Source organism: Brassica napus, chromosome C5 (assembly GCF_020379485.1).
Source record: "Brassica napus cultivar Da-Ae chromosome C5, Da-Ae, whole genome shotgun sequence".
NCBI lineage: Eukaryota > Viridiplantae > Streptophyta > Magnoliopsida > Brassicales > Brassicaceae > Brassica > Brassica napus.
In genome coordinates this window covers 37,142,486-37,165,549 of record NC_063448.1, presented here as the reverse complement: position 1 = coordinate 37,165,549, position 23,064 = coordinate 37,142,486, and the positions used below count along the sequence as shown (strand labels likewise).

Below are 23,064 nucleotides of genomic sequence, written 5' to 3'. Positions count from 1 at the left end.
GACGCTACATGCATGGAGTTAGCGATTGTGTGTTGTGTCTGACTATGCGAAAACGCAAACACTAATGGTCAATTTTCTAACCCATTGTAGAAATGTTAAATGGGTTGATCATGTTATTGTGGTGTATTTTTGATGTTACTATCGCTTATGTAACTGATGAAATAATCTAGAAAACAAAAAACATAAATAAATCATGGAGAGGCCAAAACATAGCATTTATAATAGAGAGAAACATCACATGCATTCTGCTTTATCAAACTTAACCCCTAAAATAAATCCTTAAAACATAATGAAAACAAACTGATATGACCATGTTGCCTCATCAAACTGATATTACCACAATCAACTTCTTGTGAAGACGAAGTGACCTTGGGACAGTAAGCACAACATCGCACCACTCAACCTTCCCATAAATCTCATGTTCGTTGAGTCGTTTCTCAAGAGTAATCTCAGCACACCAAATCATCATCTTAAAACATGTTCTTGTATCCCATGAAACCGCAATCCTCCCACCATAATTCACCAAAGTAACACCACTTGGTAATTTAGGCAGTTCTTCCAAACCTTTCAAAATCTTCCAACAGTTTTCCTTGTCGTCATACCATTCAATCACTTTATTCCTTCTATAACAGTACATTACGTTATCTATCACACAGATCGCCGTTCCTATATAATTTATCTCCCATCCTACCGCAGCCCACCTATTTTCCTTAGGCTTGTACACCATGCATGTTCCTGTCTCCAAAAAAATAAAGGTTTCCTTTGATGGCTCCTCTTTTAAGTATATATTCACCGCGTATCTCTGCACCAGGGGTTGGCACATGCTCCCATGTTTGGGTTTAGGATCGAAAATACGTATATCAAATTTTTGAAGCTTTCCAATACGTATATTTTCCCATCAAGAACACTCACGCGAGGGACTGTCCTAGCTATCAGCATGCTTGGAGCTTCCTGCCAGATATGAGACCTACAATCCATGCAGAATACCCTAGACGTGGGTTTATAACCAATGTATCCACCAATCAGGTAGATATTAGAACCAACTGTGCTAAGATTCCACAGGAAATTACCACAAGGGGAAAAATTGGAAGTTGTGACTGAGATCAAAAGATTGTCACCTGACTTCCTCTCTTCCTTCCTAAATGGTCTAAAGCATGGACTGAACCATTGTGGTTTAGGATTAGGGAATCTAGGGACTTGTGTTGGTCTACGGCAGAGAGTAAACCAACGTGATTCTTCTGTACCGTACTGTAAGCACACATAGATACAACTCTCGGTGCGGTTTAAAAGCTTTCGGGTTTGGTAAAGGGCAAGTGAGGCAAGGAGACAGCGGAATCTCTTGGAGACTATGGAAAGAATTGGGTAATACAATACCGAGACGCGGACAAAGAAGTTCAACAGTAAGTCATCAGGAAGATATGTCTGATTAAGTGGTAACGATTCTTTGAAGCTTGTGGCGGTTGCAAGAAGTGGTGAAGACTCATTGGAGTCTGTTGCAGTAGAAAGGTTAGTTAAAGACGTCGACATGTTAGAAGAAGACGTTGGAGAAGATCAGGTTTAGGTTAAATACTTAAATCTTATACGATCGAACAAGATATATGCAAATATGTAAAAAAATATTTTTTTTCCAAAAGATTGAAACGGTTAGTGATGAATTTATCCGATCAGACTTTACATATATAAAAAAAAACCGAAGTGTGTGTTACCAAAAAAAAATAAAAACAAACCAAAGTGTAGTTCGAACTGTTTTTAAGAAGATTTAAAAAAGTAAGTTTTAAATAACTCTATAATATAAAAAAAAAAGAAACATTCTTGTTCTCTAAAGCAACGCCTAATGCGATTCTCTTCAGGCCACCGCTAAACTCTTTTTCGTGGGGATTTCAGTGGCATTGTTTTTTCCCTCTATAATTAGTATTAGTTTAGTTGCCGTCTAAACACTTCCGGTCGCCCTGGATTTATGGCCGGCGAATATCAACTATGTTGTTGGTGGGAGATGTATTATCCCTATTTGGGACAATTATGAGGAATTGGATGAGAAGATTGATGGATTATCGTCGAGTATTTGGCGTGCGTCTCTTCTCCCGATGGGATTGTTATTCTCCACTGTTGGCATTCCTAGTTAGGGGCTACAGTATCGATGGCCATGTTAGTGTATATGAGGCGACGAAAAACAAGTGCAGAAAGTAAAAAGACACAAAGTTTGTTAACGGGGTTCGTTTCCTACATCCCCGGGACCTCGTCCAGATTTCATTGACTTAGAACAAGGAGCAACTTACAATTGCTATATGGTACAACACACACACACATGCATAGATTACCATCCGGCGCACAGGAGCACACTGTCTTCTACAGCTGCAATCTTCACCGACCTCTTCAATGAAACCTCATTTGCTAAACTCCCCCTGAGTCTAGGCTTCAATCTTCCACCTCCACGGAAGTACTTCACCAAGTACGTCAGCACCCAACGCACACCAGTGACACCAAAACGCTTGATCACCCAAGCACACACAAAGCTCACACGAGCTACACATGATGGCTAACTCCACCACACAAAACGCCAACTCAAACGCCGCCAAACTAAGTCAACATTAGACTCCATCAGACAATGCTTCAGAATGTCCTTCGACACCATGCAGTACCACACACCATGGAAACCTCTCTCTCTCTCTCTCTTCTCTGAGGTCTCGCTTTCTCATAAGGCATGTCCCTCCTTGTATAGCAGACTAGAACTTGCTCTCCACGTCTTTAACTCGCTCTCCAAGTCTTCAACATGCTCTTCAAGTCTTCCAAATACACATAAGGTAACTTTCCATTTTCTTTATGGAAAACATCATCTTCAAGCAAACTCCGTTTTGCTTTATGGAAAACGTCCATATGTCTTCAAGCACATATCCTTTTTCCTTTTTCAATCTCAGCAAGCCCACACACATCACAAAACCCGAACTCCCATTCAGCTCTATCTTCATGACACACGCCTGTACTATCTCTTGTAGTACTTCACGAACTGATACATATCATCTCAGCAGACTGCATCTTCAGGCCATCCATTGTACATGTTGTAAGTTTGTATAACCTTTCGAGGATCTCGATTCGATCACACACATAATCAACATCAAAAACCGCCACCGCCAGGGGATTCCAAGAGATTGATGTACTTTCTAAACTTGGGTTTGAAGGTATGGTAATGGTATGTACTAATTGGATTATACTGGGGTTCATGTCTGGGACTGCGAGATGTCAAGTGATATTCCTTTTTTTTACTCGATCCGCCTCCCCTCAAGATCTTGTTAGTCTGACTTGAAGAACATAAGGGGAAAGTAGAATTTAAACCAAGAAGGGGTCCGCCGATGTTACTACAACAAAACAAAATGAAGATATGGCTTTATCGTTTTCAAAGCAAAAGAATTTCAATGCCATGGATAATTTCAACAAATTATGTTATCTCCTGCAGTTGGAGTGTTTGGGACGGAATATGATGTAATAAATGGATAGCATCCAATGATCTTCTTAGAAAAAGGCATTTACTTACATTGAGAGTCACAAGATAGATCTTACAAGACCAGAAAAAGTGGAGAAAAACTAGCGAATCAGCCTATCCTAGAATGTGTTAGGAGCATCGTGTTACCGATGTCTCTACTATATATTTTCCTGACAACATGTTTGTTGTCATTTATGTTTCATGTAATCTGTTATATTGATTTAATATCAATAAAGTTAAGATGTTATTAAAATTGTCAATTTTTCCAAAACTATTCCTAAATTTACAAAGAAAAATTAATTGCAGTTAATTGCAATTTATCATTTGGTTTTTGGGCTTAAAACTATAAATACCCACTAATTTAATTCATTGCATATATGATATATTAAAAAAGCCCTTTCCAGCAATCATAAATTTCATTTTATTAATATGTGTAAACACATTCTATGCTTCTAAACAAAAGAAAGAAATTATCTATATTAAAATTGTAATAGTATTGATCATTAAAAAACTTATAAATTAAAATGCATAACATTAAAACGATGCATTTAATTTATATGATAAATCAAATAGTTTATTCATTTTTATGTTACACTATAAAGTATGTGAGAAGTTTAATCAACTTTTTTAAAACTGTTATAAGATTTTTTGGGTTCTTGTCGGGTCAACCGGTGTCTTTTCACAAGTTAATGACGGGTTTTTAGGTTTTATTGGATTATTAATTAATAGGTTTTCATTAAATCCTAATTTTGTGGAAACATATCAGTTGGTAAAACCTCTAATAAAATGCTATATGAAGAACATAAGCCAGTTCAGATTATATACGACCACTGGGTTTATAGGTTAGCGGGTCCGAATCAGATTTAAAAACAATGCTTATATCTTAATTCATCTATAAAACACATATATACCCCCAATAAAAAGACTTAAATAATTTTTTAAAAATAGAGTGCTATCTTTGTATCATTTAAATGTAGATGGACTATTAGTCCTCAGCTTTCCGTTTCGGTTTGTGTATTTTTGGTTTTGGTATTTTGGCTATAAAATTTTAGGAACCATTCATGTATATACAAAATTTGGTTTGGTTTCACTTGGGTTATTTTGGTCTTTGGTTTGGTTTAGTAGAAAATTTGAGAACCAGTTAATATGCAAAAAAAAAAAAAAAAAATTTGGGTCCAATTCAGTTCTAGTTCGATCTGTTTTTCGAGTAATTACGGATTTGTAGATAAAAATCAGATAATTTGGGCTCTCAGTTTAAATTTAGGGTGATTCGGGTTGTTCGGATAGTTTGGATAATTTTTACTCTTTTGGAAACAAAAATATTTGGGTAATTCAGGTTTTCGTGAATTTTTTTTAGGATATTTGGTTATTTAAAATAAAATATAATTAAAATTTGTAAGTATATAATTTGTATTTTTATAAACTCATGTACCATTGGTTCTCGGTTAAATTTCAATTATTTGGTTCCAGAGATATATGATATACTCGATTACTTATGAAATTCAGTTCAATTTTAGTTTCTGTTTTTTTTTTAGTTTGGTACGATCCGGTTTGCCGTTCCGGATGAATCTTCCCAAAGCTATACACTATCTTATGTTGAAACTGATTTAAAAACAAACCTGCGCTTTCCAAGCACCGGGAAAATATAGTTTCCAGAATATATCTTAATTACCATTTTAAAAAATTATAATCTTACAATATATTAAGAGAGTAACTAGTGTAAACAGTGTTTGCAAGTGCGACTGCATGAGTCTGCGGATGCGAGTGGTTGCGGTTTTAAGCACTTAAAACGTTTTTTTATTTCTGATAGAAGTATAGCTTATTAGAGATAAATTATCTTGCATCGAAATTTGTAATCGGTTTCTTAAATAATATATAAGATAGATAGCCAATCAAGTTATGACTAGTTAGTTTGATGTTGAAAGCTCTTCTAACTTAATATGATATCACATCCCGATTCTCGTATTCCAATCCGATCAAGTCTAAAGTTGTCCCAACGATTCTTATCCAAACATTTTGGAATTAATGATCGAAAGAGTCTTCATTTCAAAGGGGTGTATTAGAGATAAAGTCTCCACATCGAAAGTTGGAAAAGATCGTAAATAATAGGTCACATAAAAAATCTCAAAATGACATTCACTTTTACTTTAAACGGTCAAATTTTTTTACTAGCACTTTAAACTATCAAGCTGACATTTGTATCACAAAAACTTGAATCGTAACTTACTTAAACTGGATTTGTTTGACTAGCACTTTAAACCATCAAGCTGACATTCTGCTTCAGTCTAATCAAAACTTATATAATGACTTAATCACTATCTATCTATTACTATAAAGAAGAGATTCACTCTCTTCTCAGGGTGCCACGTCATCAATTCAGATGCCTACAGCGCGACACCTGTCCACTTTAACAAAACTCAACGTTTCATTAATTCAAAAATATGGGCTACGTTTTGTGTGGGGGCTTTAAATCTAAAACCCATGATATTTGGTCTTCGTTTTTATTGCTCCGTCCAAGCAATATCAAAGGTCGTCGCAGGCAAAACGTTACGGAAGTCGGATGTATTCAGTCGTCGTCTTTAATGCATTCATTAACAACATCCCCCATTCCTCCCACGATTTTTCGTTCTGTGCATCTCCATTACTGCCATCGTGTGAAATTTTCAACTATAAATTCTCTGAAAATTCATATGTACATGAATTAACGAGGTCTGCCTATGTTTTCTTTATAGAAGTGGTACCGTTTTTTTGGTTTCATCCAGATTTTATTGTTGTTAGGAATTTTGTTGTTTGGTTTTGCTCTTAGGGTTTATGTAGTTCGGTTCTGTTCTTATGGTTTGTATTCGATTTTGTTTTTGGTGTTTGTGTCGGGGTCGTTTCATTTAGACACATAGGTGGCTAAATGCTTAAAGACCCCTACTTTTTTTTCCTAACAAGACACATAGGTGGCTCCATGTGAAAGTTCTGTTTTCTCTTCCTTATGATATCGGTGGTGAATCTGTTTTTGTTTCAGAGGGTCAATAACATCATGGGTTCTTTTCTCTTTCTCTTGAAGGTAACACTCTACTGCTTCTTTTGTTCCTGAATTCATCTTTTTTTGTTTGTTTGTTATCATGAACTTAGATATAAATAGATTTCTCTTCACAAGAGAGGAGTATTGTAGATAGATTTTAAGGGATCAGCAGAAAATTGGTTTTGGATTCTACTCGCGTATGTGGCTGTATAAGATCTTTGGATCATTTGGTTCGTTTTATGATTGGAGCTGTTGTTTTTCAGTTGTTTTATGATAGATATGTATGTGTATCGTCTTTCCTTCAGATAGCTTTGATCATTTATCCAAATGAGCTAAATAAAGCAGCACAACCGGTAATCAAGAATTAGTGTTTTTTGAAAGGATATAGTTATAGTTTGTTTCTTTTGTCTGTCTCTCCATCTGATTTTCTTTCTCATGTTACAGTCGTTGGCTAAAGCCAAGTATTTCAAAAAGGTAAGCAAAAATGGTGTTATGCATCTTAGTTTGTTTGACGTTAAAACACATAGCTATTATGGTTAACCTGTAAATCTGTAATGTCTTCTCATGTTTCAGGAATATAAAGCTAAGCAGTATAAGCTGAAATAAATGAGAAAAGATTTGGACGATATAATGCAGGTAAACACACAAGAGATTTGTTGTGCTTGATCTGTAAATAATGACTTCTCATATAAAGACTTAAAAAGAAACTTCAAAAAACCAAATGGCTTGAACCGTGGAAACGTGTTGTGAAAGCTAGAAGGATGAACGAAGGCTATCTAATCAAATGGTTTCAGTAAAAAAATTTTAATAAGGGAGTTGACACAAAGATGAATCCCATATACCTTTTATTTGTGAATCTATATCAGACCTTTATTGTGTAGATATTATTAAACTTGCGTACAAAAAAAAATCAATTTGTAACCGACTATAAATGCTTGGAAACAAACAGAACTAATTATATTTTAGATTTCTTTCACATTCATTTAATTCAACGTATTTTCCACCCAAACAGATTTCTTGGGATCAATCCTGTCAACCTCATGATCCTCTAAAAATAGATCTGCTTCTTGGATGTTTTCCTTATATTCTTCACATATCTATTTAATATTCACAAATGTGACCTCAAGAAATGATAACGGTCGAGACTTTGAATCTTGGGTAAGGAAAAGTTTGGAATCAAAGCGTGGAGCAGGTAGAAAGTGTTCTACAATATGCCTCATACCAACATGACAGAGAAATATTTTAGATTTCTTCACATCTAAAAACGTACAACTACAGACGTGATACACGTATTTTTTTTGAACAATATAACATACACAATATTAACTAAACATAAATTATTTATACCCAGACCATGAAAAACTTCGAATGAAAAGTAGTCCCCACAATGAGATAGGGGTAAAAGACGACAATCACCAATTGAAGGGGGTCAACAATTCATGCGATACCAACAAAAAAAAAACATATAAGTTGAGACGGAAACCAAAGAAGCATCTACACAAACACACCAAAGAACATAATGCAGATTCAACAATGATCACATTAAATAATAAAACTAATTGTGAATAAAAAGACTATCGTAACTTAAACTGTCATGTAATTATATGACCACCATCGTATATTAAAACTCTATTGAAAAAACGGAATTACATATGGAATTAACGGGGTAAACGTAGTGGGACACTATTGCAATAAAATGGCAGCCATAGTCATGTGAACAATTAAACTCCTGATGAAACCCAAACTAGGATCGTGACCCCACAAAAAAACAAGTTAACATCCTAAACACATAACATTGGTTATACTACAAAATTAAAATAAACACTAGGGGGTGTAACTGGTGACAAATAAAAGGAATATATGGAATGATATGAATCATTATTTATGGAATTTTGTGGAATGGAATCAGCATTCCATTTGTTCATGAACATTTTTGATTTGGAATGATTTTTCAAATGATAGTTAAAATTTTATTTGGAATAATATGGAATGTTGTGGAATTGAATGGAATACCCTTTCCATTTTTCTTTTGTAAATGGTGAACAATTTTTGGAATGCATAGGAATTAAGCATTCCGGAAGTTTTTATTCCAAAAACATCCATTCCAGTTGGAGCCTAGATCTCGATCCGCGCAACCGCGCGGATTTTTGTTTTCATTTATATTTATATAAACATTTTATTTTCAATTCTAAATTGGTATATATTATAATATATATGTGTCTATCAATTTTTGAAACATAATAAGTTTACGGTATATTTTTCATTGAATAGATTGTTTCCAAATTTCACATGTATTTCTATCTTCTTCTATATATATATTTTCGGATTATTATTTCATTATTAAAATCATAACTATATATATAATGATTAGTAAAATATTGTTTTATTGCCATATTCAAAGATATTGTAACATTTCACAAATTTAGAAAGTTTTTAAAAAATTAAACTTTTCGCTTCATAGATTTATATAGTTTAAAATTTGTTTTCATTGGTTTAAGATAGTAAAGATTAATCATTGTTAGATAATATGATTTTTGTTATTTAAAAAAAAAATCTTTATAATTTTAAAAGTTAACATCGACAAATATTTAAATAATTAACATATGGAGGTATAGTATTTCAACATTAAATTATATATATTTAATTTACAATATCTATAAATTCAATGAATCTTCTATTATTTAAATTCAATTATTGATAACCCAATAAAAATTTATGGTAAGCCCAAAATTTAAATGATAAGATTAGAGATTAAATGTAATATGACTTTATAAGAATAGGTCCATTAGGTCTATTTTTTAAAAAAATCACACATGAATCAAAGTTGTGACTTATGTTTTAATATAAAAGATATTGAACCGTTAAAATAAATATTTCTCAAAAAACGTTTAAAAAATACCAACAATTAATAATTTAAAAGAAGAAATACAAATCACCAATCCAAAAAGACACACTAAATGTCAAAAATTTAGTAACTTAATAAATTACATCAACTATTCAGCTAAAAATGCTTTACAGCAACACAAGACAAATAAAAACAAATAGAAATGTTAAACTATATTAGCTAAGTTAATGCTACTTTTAGTTACAATAAATTAAACGTTTAATTTTTTTTTTAACTTTTCTTTATACAAACATTTTAAAAAGTTTGTATTATTAATTTATTTTTTTGCCGGCCCGTTGGGCAGGTTTACCATAGTTATCAATAAAGTAGACAACCATTCAAACTATTGTATTGGGTTCATCACTATATGTGCAAACACTAAATATACACAGTTTTTCATCTGCTTCCCCAAAATAACTTTGAAGATGGTCAATACTATTGGACCAAATAAAGCCAATGGGCTTTAGCCAAATTATTGAGAAAAAAACGACTTGAGCTTTTGTATTTGAAAACCCAAAAACATTACTGATGATGTAAGAGAATAAGTCTCACATCGGTTAGAAGAAGAGAATGTGAGCATTATATATATGTTCACATGATAAAAGTGTTTAAACGGTTCAGGGAGAGAGGAAGGTTTCCCACGCTTGCGCTGCCGCCGCCTTCCAGCCAGCCCGCGTGGATTTGGGTTTTGGTTTTTGGCTTGAGAGAATGTAGCCCCATGGCCACTTCAAGATGTTGTTTTTGAGTCCAATTAAGCTCAACGTTTTTTTGGCTCATTTCCATCTCGAATAAACATGCATTTCATTTTAAAACGATAAGTAGTAGTCTGAAAAAACGTCACGCAATTAATTGCTCGCCATATATTTAAACGATAAAATAGAGTGAGCGACTCTTGGGGAAATGTTTTTGTAACTTATACTTCTCAAGATCTTTGCCAAATCCTCACTAACGAGCACACGTTTTGTAACAGTTACAGGAAGTAGCTCTTCATCTTCTCTTTAAATATCAGGCTCTCTTCTTCTTCATTCTTTGCTTTCTTATCGAAATCCAACATCAAAAATATCCCAAAGCATAAGTCTATAGGCTCAAAAGTGTTTTGTAGAGTTTATAGTTCGTCGAGACGATCACAAGTAACGTGTGATTCGTCTTACATGGTTGTATTCTGGGACACAGTATTTTGCTATATCTCATCTCACTACGGAGAGAATATTTAGAGTTAAAAAAATTATATCTTGACTACATGTATGTTTTCGAAAACATTTTCGTATCGCTTTTCATTTAGTCTTTTGAATCGTTTGTTTCCATATTATCACTCTTATTAATATCATTTATGTCAATTCATTTTTCCGGCTTATACAATCTTAACTCTAAATCACTTTTGTTATAAAGCTTTGATCAGATGGAAAACGACTTATAAAACGTTTTATTTTATTTTATTTGAAACGGGTTTGCGATTTGATCTAAGAACTTCCGTTTTTGGTTTCTATACATTATTCTTAAAACATAATAAAAACCATGGACGATTTCTAAAGCGAGTTTGTGAAACAATCAAAATGCCTATGGTTTATTCGAGCGCTTTAAGCGAGTTTGAAAAATGGGTCTTGGCATTACTATACAATTATCTTGTATATTTGTGTTGCTTATATCGGTGTACTAACATACTATCTCGTTTGCTGGTTTTCAGAAAAATGACGAACCATAACAACACCATGGATAATCAAACTCGACTCCACGTTTCCGCAACTGATGCAACCATGACTACACAACAACATCAAATACCGTTCCAGTGGGAAATGTTGGTGATGAAACCACTCGCCGTAGCCTGTTCGGTGCTGGTTTTTATCAAACGGGTTCAGTTGAAGGATCCACAAGTGCTCCGGTTGCAGCTCCAACTCTTCTGGCTGTTCCTGGTGTAATCTCTAAAGGATTGATGCCAGAAAAAATTGATGGCAAAGGCTTCAAAACGTGGCAGAAGAAGATGATGTTCTTCCTCACAACGATGAAGCTTGAAAAATTCATGCAGAAGGATAATCGCATTATCCCTCACGGGATTGAGGATGTGTACACTCTCGCAAGTGTTAAAATATGGGTGCATTCCGGCTTCATCCCCAAAGGATACATTTTGGGTTACCTCATTGACCCATTGTACCGAGTCTATCTGGAGATCACTGGACAAGAAGTACATAGGTGATGACGCTGTCTGCCAGAAGTTTTATGGTTGAAAAATTCCATGACTTCAAAATGGTGGATTCAATACCCATCATGGATCAGGTGGAAGCGTTCTATCTCATTTGACATGAAATCGATGTTGAAGGAATGTCCCTCTGCGAGACATTCACAACTCTCAGCTTCATTCAAAATCTCCCTCCAATCTATGTGGATGTCAAGAACTACCTGAAGCACAAAAAGAAGAAGATGGGTCTCGAGGAGCTCATCATGAGGCTTCAGATGGAATCCATGAAACGAAATGATGACAAGCTCCATGCTAAAGAGCACAATGTCATCATGGCTGAGCTCAAAGGCAAAGGAAAGGTACACGCCCACTCTCATGCTAATCCTTCCAAAATAGCTGTAGTCCGGAAGGCTCCTGGAACAAACTTCAAAAAGAAAGGCATTGAAATCAATGCGAATGTGGAGAAAATTCAAGGAAAAATGTCACTACTGCCACAAAGTTGGTCACATGACTGTTGAGTGTCGTGGCAAGATCAGAGAAGAGAAGACTCAAGAGAATCTCACCGAGGAGGATATCCCTGTAGTGGTGACTGAGGTCAACATGGTTGAAATCAACAACCCTAAGGAATGGTGGTATGATACAGGTGCCACCACCCACATTTTCACCGATAGTGTGGTGTTCATCACCTATCAGAAAAGCAAGACTCATGAGAAGATGTTCATGGGAACAATGCAGTCTCCAAGATTGAAGGTCCGGCAAGGTGATTCTGAAGATGACATATGAACGTGAAGTCACTCTCCAGAATGTGAAGCATGTGCCTGACATGAGCAAGAACCTGATCTCGGGAACTCTGATCAGCAAGAATAGATTCACCATGACTCTTGAGGCTGATAAGCTCATGATTAGGAAGAATGGAGTTTATTCGGGAAAGTGGTATGTTAAGGATGGATTGGTCAAAATGAATGTAATGACAGTCTTTCCGAAAGTTGTAGCTCCAAAAGTTTCAACAAATAAAAAAGAGCTAGTTGCTTATTTGGTTGAGTCTTTTAATATATGGCATGAAAGTTAGGCCATGTAAACTACAAATTGATACAAATATTAATGAATCTAAATCTAATCCAAAATGTAAAAACAAGTAAAAAAAATGTGAAGTATGCGTACATGCTAAGCTCACAAAAATATCATCACCTCTTGTTGAAAAAACTAACAAACCTTTAGATTTAATCCACACAGATTTATGAGATTTAAAATACATACAAACAAGAGGTGGAAAAAGTACTTTGTGACTTTCATAGCTGACTGCACAAAATATTGTTATGTATATTTATAACATAGCAAAGATAAGACCTTAGAAAAAATCAAAGAATTTAAACTCATGGTCGAAAATTAGCTTAAAAAATTATTAAGATAGTTAAAAGCGACAGAGGCGGAGAGTATGGTGGTCCACTTAATGCATTTTGCAAAGAACATGAAATAATCTATCAAACCACAGCTTCTTATTCACCAGAATCTAATGGAGTTTCTGAACGAAAAAATAAAACTCTAAAAGAGATGATGAATGCAATGTTGCAGGAATCTGGGCTACCCTAGAACATTTGGAAGGGGAGGGGGGGGGGGGGGGGAAGCGTTGCTTACCACTAATTGTATCCTGAACAAAATTCCACACAAAGTAACTGGCAAAAATCCATAAGAACTACGGGAAAGTAATTTACATTCGTATAAATACATTCTACACAATGAAGATGCAATCCACTTAGCAAAACTTGCGGTACCACCACCAAAGAAGGTCACTTTGGACCTAAAACAGTGGATTGCATCTTCATTGGATATGCAAATAATAGTAGTGCCTATTGATTTCCGGTACATAAATGTGAAATACCAGACATTCATAAAAATACTGTCATGGAATCAAGAAATGAAACTTTCTTCAAAAATATTTTCCCTTGCAAGGAAAAACAAAGTTCAAAATGAACTAGAGAAGAAAGAGACGACGAAAAATGTCAGAAATTGAGACAAATGTTGATATTTCTTTAAATGATATTTCAGAAAATCAAATAGATGAACCTAGAAGGAGTAAAAAGCTCGAAAGGAAAAATCTTTTGCTGAAGATTTATTAATGGCATTTTTGATAGAAAATGATCCAAAAACTTTAGCAGAAGCCATATCTTCACCAAACGCTCCGTTTTGGAACAAAGCTGTCAAAAGTAAATTCGATTCTATCATGTAAAATTATACATGGTAGATAACATATTTACCACCTGGCTGCAAATCACTAGGGAGTAGATGCATAATGAAACGAAAACTAAACGCTGATGGAACACCTGGTAGAAAATACAAATCTAGGCTTTTAGTTCAAGGATTCCGACAAAAGGAAGGCTTTAACTATTTTGACACATATTATCCAGTAACGAAAATAACATCAATAAAGCTGATGATAGCTATCATTGTCTTAAGAGACCTAGAAATCCATCAAATGGATGTAAAAACCGTTTTTCTAAATGGTGATTTTGAAGAGAAAATTTACATGAAATAACCTGAGGGTTTTGTCATTCCTGAACAGAAAGATAAAGTATGCTGACTTGTAAAGTCACTTTATGGGTTTAAACAAGCTCCTAAACAATGACACATAAAATATGACAATACAATGCTGTCAAATGGTTTCAAAATTTATAAATGTTATAAATGCATATACTACAAAACTACCAAAAATTCGTATGTTTTGTTGTGGCTATATGTAGATGATATGCTCATTATTGGAAGCAATAAAGACATTATAAATCAAACAAAGAACATGCTCAAACGAAAATTTGAGATGAAAGATATGTGATTAGTAGATGTTATTCTCGGGGTTAAAGTCACAAGAAATTCAAACGGAATTGTATTAACCCAATTTCACTATGCTCATACAATATTAGAGAGATTTAAAAATTACTCTAATGGTACGACTAAAACTCTGTTAGATCCCTTACTTCACCCAACAAAGAATTCAGGTGAAGCGGTTTCACAAAACGAGTATGTACATTTGATCAGAAGTCTCATGTACTTGACAATTTGTATTAGACCAGATCTAGTGCGTGCAGTAAATATACTGAGTCGGTATACAAGTAATCCATGTCATAAACACTAAAAAGCTATAACGAGAGTACTCAATTACTTGCGTCATAGCAAAGATTTTGGGCTTCATATGGTAAAGAACCAACAGTTTAGAAGGATACAGTGACGTTAACCGGATATCAGATTCTAAAAACTCAAAATCCACAAATGGATATGTCTTTACACTAAAAGAGCAGCAATATCCTGAAAATCTACCAAACAAACAGTGTTAGCAGATCTACCATGGAAACTGTGTTCATAGCCTTTGACAAAGCAGCAGAAGAAGCTGAATGGCCTAAAATATTTTTCGAAGATATTTATATGTGGGAGAAATCTGTGCCAGCCATAAGCATACATTGTGATTGTCAATCAGCTATAACTTGGACTCAGAATAATCTCTACAATGGTAAACCTCGTCACATCAGAAGAAGACATAAACCATTAGACAACTTATCTCAAATGGTGTAATCACAATAGATTATATCAAATCAGCTAACAACCTAGCGGATCCATTCACTAAAGGTTTGCCATGAGATATTGTTGCTATATAATTAAAAAAAATTAGTTTAAAACCTATAACGAATGAGGATGCTTGATTGCAACACTACCTATCATGACAGGAAATCCCAAGACGTAGGGTCAAAGGGGAAAAAATCTATTAAAAGCACTTTGAGACAACGTAGTCTCTACCCAGCTCATAAGAATATAAAATTGCAAACGAATGTGAGAATGATAAGCATAGGCTTTTAATAATTCCATAGCTTCTAAAGCGGAGTATTACTCAATACATTTTATGGTCAATCACCTAATGAGTGTCAAATGAGGCCGTTTCTAGGAGATTAAAAGAAAGGCTATATTCTCTAAGATCACTCTTGAAAACCATGAATAGTACACAGCCACAATAAACAATAGAGAATTAAATTCTACGAGAAAATGAAGTTGTGTCATGCATGTTGTCTCGGTCTACATAAAATACCGTTTGGTTCAAGATATCATGTTCACCTTCTGGTAAAGTAAACCCAACAGATATTAACTATGAGTGGTTCAAGGCTTAAAAATGTCACCATCTCAACCATAGTGAATTTTTTGCAAACACTCTCGATAAGTCTGCCTGTCTAATCAGGATTAGTATAAGTATAGTAATTAGAGTATACCAAGTCAACATCTAGTCTGCATATGTTTGAAAACCCAAAAACATTAATAATGATGTAAGGGAATAAGTCCCACATCGGTTAGAGGAAGAGAATGTGACCATTATATATATGTTCCTATGATATGAGTGTTTAAATGTCTCAAGGAGAGAGAAAGGCTCCCCACGCGTGCACCGCTTTCCGGTCGGCTCGGCGTGGGTTTGGGCTTGGGAGAATGTGACCCTATAACCACCACAAGATGTTTTTTGGGTCCCAATTAAGTGCCATATATTTAAATGATAAAATAGAGTGAGTGAGTCTTAAGGGATAAATTTTTGTAACTTAAACTTTCCGAGATCTTTGCCAAATCTCCACTAATGAGCACATGTTTTGCAACAGGCACGGGAAGTCGCTCTTCATCTTCTTTTTAAATACCAGTCTCTCTTCTTCTTCTTCACTTCCTTATTGAAATCCAACAGCAAAAAAATCCAAAAGCGTAAGTCTATAAGTTCGTTCGTCGAGACAAACACAAATGACGTGTGATTGGTCTTACATGGTTGTATTTTGGGACTCGGTATTTCACTATGTTTCGTCTCACTACGGAATGATTTAGAGTTAAGAAAATATATTATATCTCGACTCCATGTCTGTTTTCGAAAAAAATTCGTATCGCTTTTCATTTAGTCTTTTGAATCGTCCAATTCTTTAACATCGCTTTTATTAACATTGTTTATGTCAATTCGGTTTTTCGGCTTCTACAAACACTCCGGCCACTGAGCCAGCATGTCTTGTTAACCTGTATAATGTGTTTATGAGGTGAAAGCTAATCTGCTAATCTATTTGCACATAGTGTCGTTTTTCTTTTCAAAAATTGTGTTTAGAATTGCAGAGAAGCATATACGGGAATAAAGAAAACTTTTCTGAAGCAAGCAAGAAGATGTAACAGAAATATATGATTGGATTGACGCATTCGTTTTAGCTTCTGTTCCACCAAGAACCAAACTTTTGAAATGTGGACAGTATATAGCCTTTGACCAAAACTATGAGCAAGTTTTCTGCCTTGAAGATATACTTTGGCCCTGTTCGTTTGTACATCTGGAAGATGCATCCAGATGGTCTATCTAGATGTCTTATCCAGATGCTTCATCTGGGTGTTGTTCGTTTCTTCATTTAGTCCATGCATCCAGATGAATCATCTGAATGCAACTATGTTCGTTTGCTTTTCATTTTTTAAGTTCCATCTACATCCAGGTGGACTTGTTAATAAAATGATTAAAATATAATTTTTTACGTTTCGACGGAAAAATAGCATTTTTACGGTTTTTGAGGAAAAATGTGTTTTTGGCGAAAATGTGCATTTTTGCGGTTTTGGCGGAAAAATACATTTTTATGGGTTTGGCGGAAAAATACATTTTTGTGGTTTTGACGGGAAAAGTGTGTTTTGCGGTTTTGGCGGGAAAATTCCGTTTTCCGGTTTTGGCGGGAAAATTCTGTTTTCCGGTTTGGCGGGAAAATGCGTTTTTCCGGTTTCGGCGGGAAAATGCGTTTTTCCGGTTTCGGCGGGAAAATTCTGTTTTCCGGTTTTGGCGGGAAAATTCCGTTTTCCGGTTTTGGCGGGAAAATGCGTTTTCCAGTTTTGGCGGGAAAATTCTGTTTTCCGGTTTTGGCGGGAAAATTCCGTTTTCCAGTTTTGGCGGGAAAATTATTGTTTTCCGGTTTTGGCGGGAAAATTGTGTTTTTACGGTTTTGGCGGGAAAATTGTGTTTTCCGGTTTTGGCGGGAAAATGTGTTTTTCCGGTTTCGGCGGGAAAATGTGTTTTTCCGGTTTTGGCGGGAAAATTCTGTTTTCCGGTTTTGGCGGGAAAATGCGTTTTTCCAGTTTTGGCGGGAAAATGCGTTTTTCCGGTTTTGGCGGGAAAATTATGTTTCCTATTTTTGCGGGAAAATTTTGTTTTCTAGTTTTGGCGGGAAAATGCGTTTTTCCGGTTTTGGCGGGAAAATTCTGTTTTCCGGTTTTGGCGAGAAAATTGTGTTTTTCTGGTTTTGGCGAGGAAATGCTTTTTGCGGTTTTGGCCGGAAAATGCTTTTTGCGGTTTTGGCCGGAAAATGTTTTTGCGATTTGGCGGGAAAATGTGTTTTTTGGGTTTTGGCGGGAAAATGCGTTTTTTTTGTTTTGGCGGGAACATGCGTTTTCCGGTTTTGGCCGAAAAGTGATGTTTTACCGGTTTGACCGAAAAGTGTGTTTTTATGGAAATATGCGTTTTACGTTTTTGAGGAAAAACGAATTTTGCGGTTTTTGCGGGAAATTGTGTTTCAGTTTTTGCGGGAAAATGTATTTTTCGGTTCTGGCGGAAAAATTTATTTGCAAAAAAATAGAATTTACGGTTTGAAAATAATATTTTGATTTTAAAAAGACATTTTTGTCATTTATCGTTTTGGTCTGAACTAGATGCATCTACATCCAGATGTACCATCAAGACTCACCTTCATTTGGGTGAGAATTTGAGATGAGTTTTTAAAAATTCAGTTGGGTGATCCATCTGGATGTATGATTATAATGCACAAAACGAACATTGATTTCCATCTTCACCCAGATGATCCATCAAGGACCAAACGAACAGGGCCAAAGGCTTTGGTTTTCTCTCTTCCAAAAAGCATCCACCTTTTGATTAAAATTCTGTCACTTCCAGTGATGATCATACGATGAGTTGAAACAGAGTAAGGTTCAACGATCAATTAAAACAAAGCATATAACAAAAACCGGAATAAAAACAGGCCCTAGAAAGAAAAGTTCAAACTAAGACAAATGAGGAATCTAACAAAAGATAAACGCAGTAACTAGGATCTAAGTCAGAAAAGAGTGATCACAATCCGATTCATGTGGCAACAGACAGGAGAAACTAGGACGAACCACCAAAGTATTTTTTGAACGACCAAAGTTTTGTTCATGCATGCGTTAGTAAAACTAATTGGAAAATGTGACCTTGATCTTGCACTTTGAAGAAGCTCTGGGAATCATTAACTGTTGCTTGTCTACGTCAGGTCTATCACAAGAATGAAGTTTCACCAACTTCAGACACGACAGTTTCTCTATAAAATGCTTCAGTTGATCCACCTCCCCAATTGTTCCGCGGTAATCGGTTATCTGTAGGACCTTTGTAGGACACGACAACAAGAAAGAATATCCCAACAAGCAGTTGCAAACAGATTCAGGTTGTTCTTCATTGTAGTGCAGTGGACCCTGAAGCAAGAGGAACAATATATATACATATATATAAAAAAGAGAAAATTAAGGAGTATCTTTAAGGTAAGCTACTTGACCAATAAGCATTTAGGGTTTTGGAGACTTCTCTAGCAAATATGGTAGAAATGCCATACAATCCTCCTCATCATCACATCTAATGGTTAAATGATATAGGTTTTCAAACACCGGGATTGCTTCACGAAAGTAATATAATGCCTGAAACAGGAAAAAAAAATATCTAATCTTCAACGTACTGCATTATTTAGATAAAAAGACTCTAGTGGAACATCAAATGAAAGCGAAACAATAATGTCTCAATGATTACTAATTATCTTTTTTTCTAGAAACTCAAATTGTAATAAGATGTCACAGAGTTATAAAAGAAACAACAGCACACTTACCACGAAAGTATTCTGAAATAATATCTCCATGATTTCAACATTTCCCAACCCCTTTATCAGATTTGTTGGATTGGTAGAAGAATTATTGTGATCATGACTTACAGATCCATCGTAGGGTATGTAGTACTGGTACTGACCGCCAGTGAACATAAGATGGAGCTTAGCTTCAACAAGGGAGTCAAGATTAACAATTGAATACTCATCCGGCATAGCATCGGAGCACTCCAAATAGGTAAGACTTGGAGTATCCAAAGTAACTCTCGTAAACTGAGAAGGATGGAAATCTTGAATAATTAGTCTTTGAAGGGTTGGAATGCACAACTTGCCAGACCATTTCGGATGTTGCCACCTCATACCAAATATGGTCAGTTCCTCAAGTACAGGACAAGCAGAAAGAAGTTTTTCAAACGCACAACCACGAAGATCGTTGAACCGAATGAAACTAAACCCTTCCCATAGGATAAACCCGCCGCGTAACGACCCTCCAGTTCCACTTTAACAACTGTCTTGCAAGTGAAAAACTCAAAGGGAAGATAATAATGTCCAGTTTAAGATCCAAGACGCCCTGCTTCAGCACATCACATAGACAACGGTTGATAAGATCATGCTAAGCTGGATCAGCCCGATCTCAGCATCTTAGGTAGAACTTCCTTTTTTGAGAGAATAGATGTAATAGATGTAAAAACAGCCTCCTTTGCAGAAAGAAAGGAGACAATGCGGCGGATAGCCTCTTTTGGTAGAATAATAATCCTATCCATCCTATTCCTATTGCTAATGATTCCTTTCAGTTTCAGTAACTTAACTAAACACTAACCTTGCTACAGATGAGAAGCCCCCACATGTTGGGTGCATCTGAGATATTATTTCAGGAAAGGTGAAAAAGACAAGAGGTAAAGGAATCGAAGCGTCTTGCATTGCGCCGTTCGTGTGCTTCTTCCACGTGGCATGCTACAGTCAAACAAGAAAAAACAACAACGATGATGATCATCAACTCAGATACCAAAGTTGAAAACGTTTTGGGCCTGAATTTAAATTTGTATAAGAGCTGATTGTGGCCCAACAATTATAATGACGTGGCGTGCTCTTAGTGGTTTATTTTCTACATAGTTTATTAATTTATTTATTTTTGGAGCTAATAAGAGGAGTCTCTGTAGAACCTGAGCCACAATTTGGTAGTAGTCATCTCTGAGATACTTTCTGAAAAATCGAAACCAAGAAGAAAAATGCAAGCAATCGGCAGCTATGGCTGCCTCTGCTTCAAGCACTACCACTCCCTCTCGAAGCTCCTCTCTCCTCCCTCTACTTCTCCATCGCTTCTTCCTCAGGTGAAACTCGTCGTTTCGTCTACTTCGTTCTGTATTTCGTTAGGTTAGGTTAGTTTAATCTGCTCGGACACTTGGTAGCTCATGTTATGTTCTGATGGATTCTCAGTTTATGTTCTTGCTATTGCTTTCGTTGTTATATACAGAGATGCCATTCGTTCTGTATCCCCAAGCTTGGAAGTAGCAGCAACAACGCTGAGAACGGGCGAGGAAGAGGCGTGACAGTGAGAGCCTCAGGAGAAGACGACAACTTTGCCCCGATTGCTCCTGTTGAGCTGGAATCTCCTGTGGGACAGCTTCTGGACCAGATTCTTAGGACTCATCCTCATCTCTTACCCGTCACTGTCGATCAGCAGCTCGACAAGTTATCCACCGAAAACGAGAATCTCAAAGCCGAATCGTCTTCTTCGCAAGACAGTCTCTCTAAGTAAGTCTTTTATCCTCTCTTGCTTAAACCTAGGCTATGTTATATTAGCAGTTTCTTTCTCTTTCGCAGGAGGATATCTGAAGTTAAGGATAAGGAAAAACGTAAAACATTGGCAGAGATCATTTACTGCTTAGTGGTGCATAGATTTGTGGAGAAAGAAATCTCCATGATCCCTCAGATTAAACCAACCTCAGACCCAGCAGGACGGATAGACTTATGGCCAAACCAAGAAGAGAAGCTTGAAGTCATTCACTCTGCAGAAGCGTTCGAGATGATACAGAGTCACCTTTCTTCGGTTCTTGGAGACAGAACTGCAGTCGGTCCATTAAGCTCCATAGTTCAGATAAGCAAGATCAAACTCGGGAAACTCTATGCTGCTTCTGTCATGTATGGCTACTTCCTAAGAAGAATCGACCAGAGATACCAGCTTGAGAGAACCATGAACACACTTCCCAAACGGCCTGACAAAACCAGGGAACGGTACGAAGAACCTTCCCCTCCTTACCCGTTATGGGACCCGGATTCCTTGATCCGGATCCAACCAGAGGAATATGATCCTGATGAGTACGCAATACAGAGGAATGAAGATGAGTCGTCGTCTTACGGGTTGAGATCGTACGTTACGTACTTGGACTCGGATACGCTTCAGAGATACGCCACGATACGGTCTAAAGAAGCCATGTCGCTGATAGAGAAGCAGACTCAGGCGCTCTTTGGGCGACCGGACATAAGGATACTGGAGGACGGTAAGCTGGATACGTCTAACGATGAGGTTCTGTCTCTGAGTTTCTCGGGTCTTGCTACGTTGGTTTTGGAAGCTGTGACCTTTGGATCTTTCTTATGGGACGCAGAGAGCTACGTTGAATCTAAGTACCATTTCCTCAAGGCTTGAGCCTAGTCGTCAATTTGTATGTTGTTTTCCAAGTTATTATGTAAAGAAAGAAGACATTTGTACTTTTGAATGTAAATTGTTTCTCTCTCATGTGAAGAATTGATAACAAACTCAAATTTCCAAAACTTATTAAAACTACACTTCAAAACTTTAGATTCTAAGTCGATATCTATTAGATTATTTTCTTACTATTTTATTTATTTAACCTAAAATTCTTATATAAACATTATACTATTAATTGAAGACATGCTTAACTGAAAAATTATAATTTGATTGGTTCTAAAATGTGACATGATATAAATGACATGTCTTTATAAACTTGCTGACATAGTTAATTCCAGATTAGCTTAAATAAACGATTTTTAGTTACCATATTTCAATCTTGTTTGTGTTAAATTGTGTGGTTATCCTAATCAAAACTCGCTAGATGATTTCTCATTCGAATTCATTTGATTTGCCCATCATATTATAAACTTTGATTTATGATTGATACTTTTGTGATTAATTTCCTTATAGGGTTTATGCAACATATATGGTTTCAATATACAATGTTGGTTTGATTGAATTCATATAGTTTTCCAATTCTATAGTATTGTTTCGAAATCATATATTAATACATTAATTACATATGATGTTCTTTATACATACTAATTACGTTTATTGTTTAGGGTTTACGTTTATATACATATAATGTTTAATTTTAGGTTTTAGGGTTAAGGTTTCAGGACAAAAGTGATACACGATATATTATTTTATATATCTATCATAATATTTTATTAATTGATAACCACGTAAACTTTGATACAGTTTTGATATTGTTCACAAAAATTATATTTCCTATATATCAAATCACCAAAATTCTCTCACGAATAGTACGATTTCACCATTGTAAAAAAAAATTCCAATATATATATATATATATATATATATATCACAAATCGTTTAACCAGTAATTTAAATACATCGGTAGGTAAGATACTATATTTGAACCAAATCGTTTAAATACA

At 35.6% G+C, this 23,064-nt stretch overlaps 2 protein-coding genes and 1 pseudogene across 2 annotated transcripts; 1 reads left to right on the top strand and 2 right to left on the bottom strand.

Annotated features, from left to right (window-relative positions):
- Positions 1–322: 322 nt before the first annotated feature.
- Positions 323–1,527, bottom strand: LOC111206162 (annotated as a pseudogene).
- A 16,958-nt stretch (positions 1,528–18,485) lies between these two features.
- LOC106433322 (F-box/LRR-repeat protein At3g58980) lies at positions 18,486–20,364 on the bottom strand. The gene is made up of 2 exons (XM_022703135.2): positions 19,417–20,364; positions 18,486–19,231 (listed from the first exon to the last, which is right to left on the bottom strand). Exons 1-2 carry the CDS (start codon positions 19,768–19,770, stop codon positions 19,103–19,105), a joined length of 483 nt encoding a protein of 160 aa, XP_022558856.1. The 5' UTR covers positions 19,771–20,364; the 3' UTR covers positions 18,486–19,102.
- A 152-nt stretch (positions 20,365–20,516) lies between these two features.
- BNAC05G28960D (UV-B-induced protein At3g17800, chloroplastic) lies at positions 20,517–22,147 on the top strand. Its single transcript, XM_013874174.3, has 3 exons — positions 20,517–20,741; positions 20,885–21,165; positions 21,235–22,147. Exons 1-3 carry the CDS (start codon positions 20,640–20,642, stop codon positions 22,055–22,057), a joined length of 1,206 nt encoding a protein of 401 aa, XP_013729628.1. The 5' UTR covers positions 20,517–20,639; the 3' UTR covers positions 22,058–22,147.
- The last annotated feature ends 917 nt before the right edge of the window (positions 22,148–23,064 follow it).

Excerpts from the sequence above, each read along its gene's own strand:
- BNAC05G28960D (XM_013874174.3), top strand. The coding sequence starts at position 20,640 with ATGCAAGCAATCGGCAGCTATGGCTGCCTCTGCTTCAAGCACTACCAC. Across the intron at positions 20,742-20,884 it reads CTCCATCGCTTCTTCCTCAG|AGATGCCATTCGTTCTGTAT; the intron begins GTGAAACTCGTC and ends TGTTATATACAG. Across the intron at positions 21,166-21,234 it reads TCGCAAGACAGTCTCTCTAA|GAGGATATCTGAAGTTAAGG; the intron begins GTAAGTCTTTTA and ends TCTCTTTCGCAG.
- LOC106433322 (XM_022703135.2), bottom strand. The coding sequence starts at position 19,770 with ATGAGGTGGCAACATCCGAAATGGTCTGGCAAGTTGTGCATTCCAACC. Across the intron at positions 19,232-19,416 it reads TATTTCAGAATACTTTCGTG|GCATTATATTACTTTCGTGA; the intron begins GTAAGTGTGCTG and ends TTCCTGTTTCAG.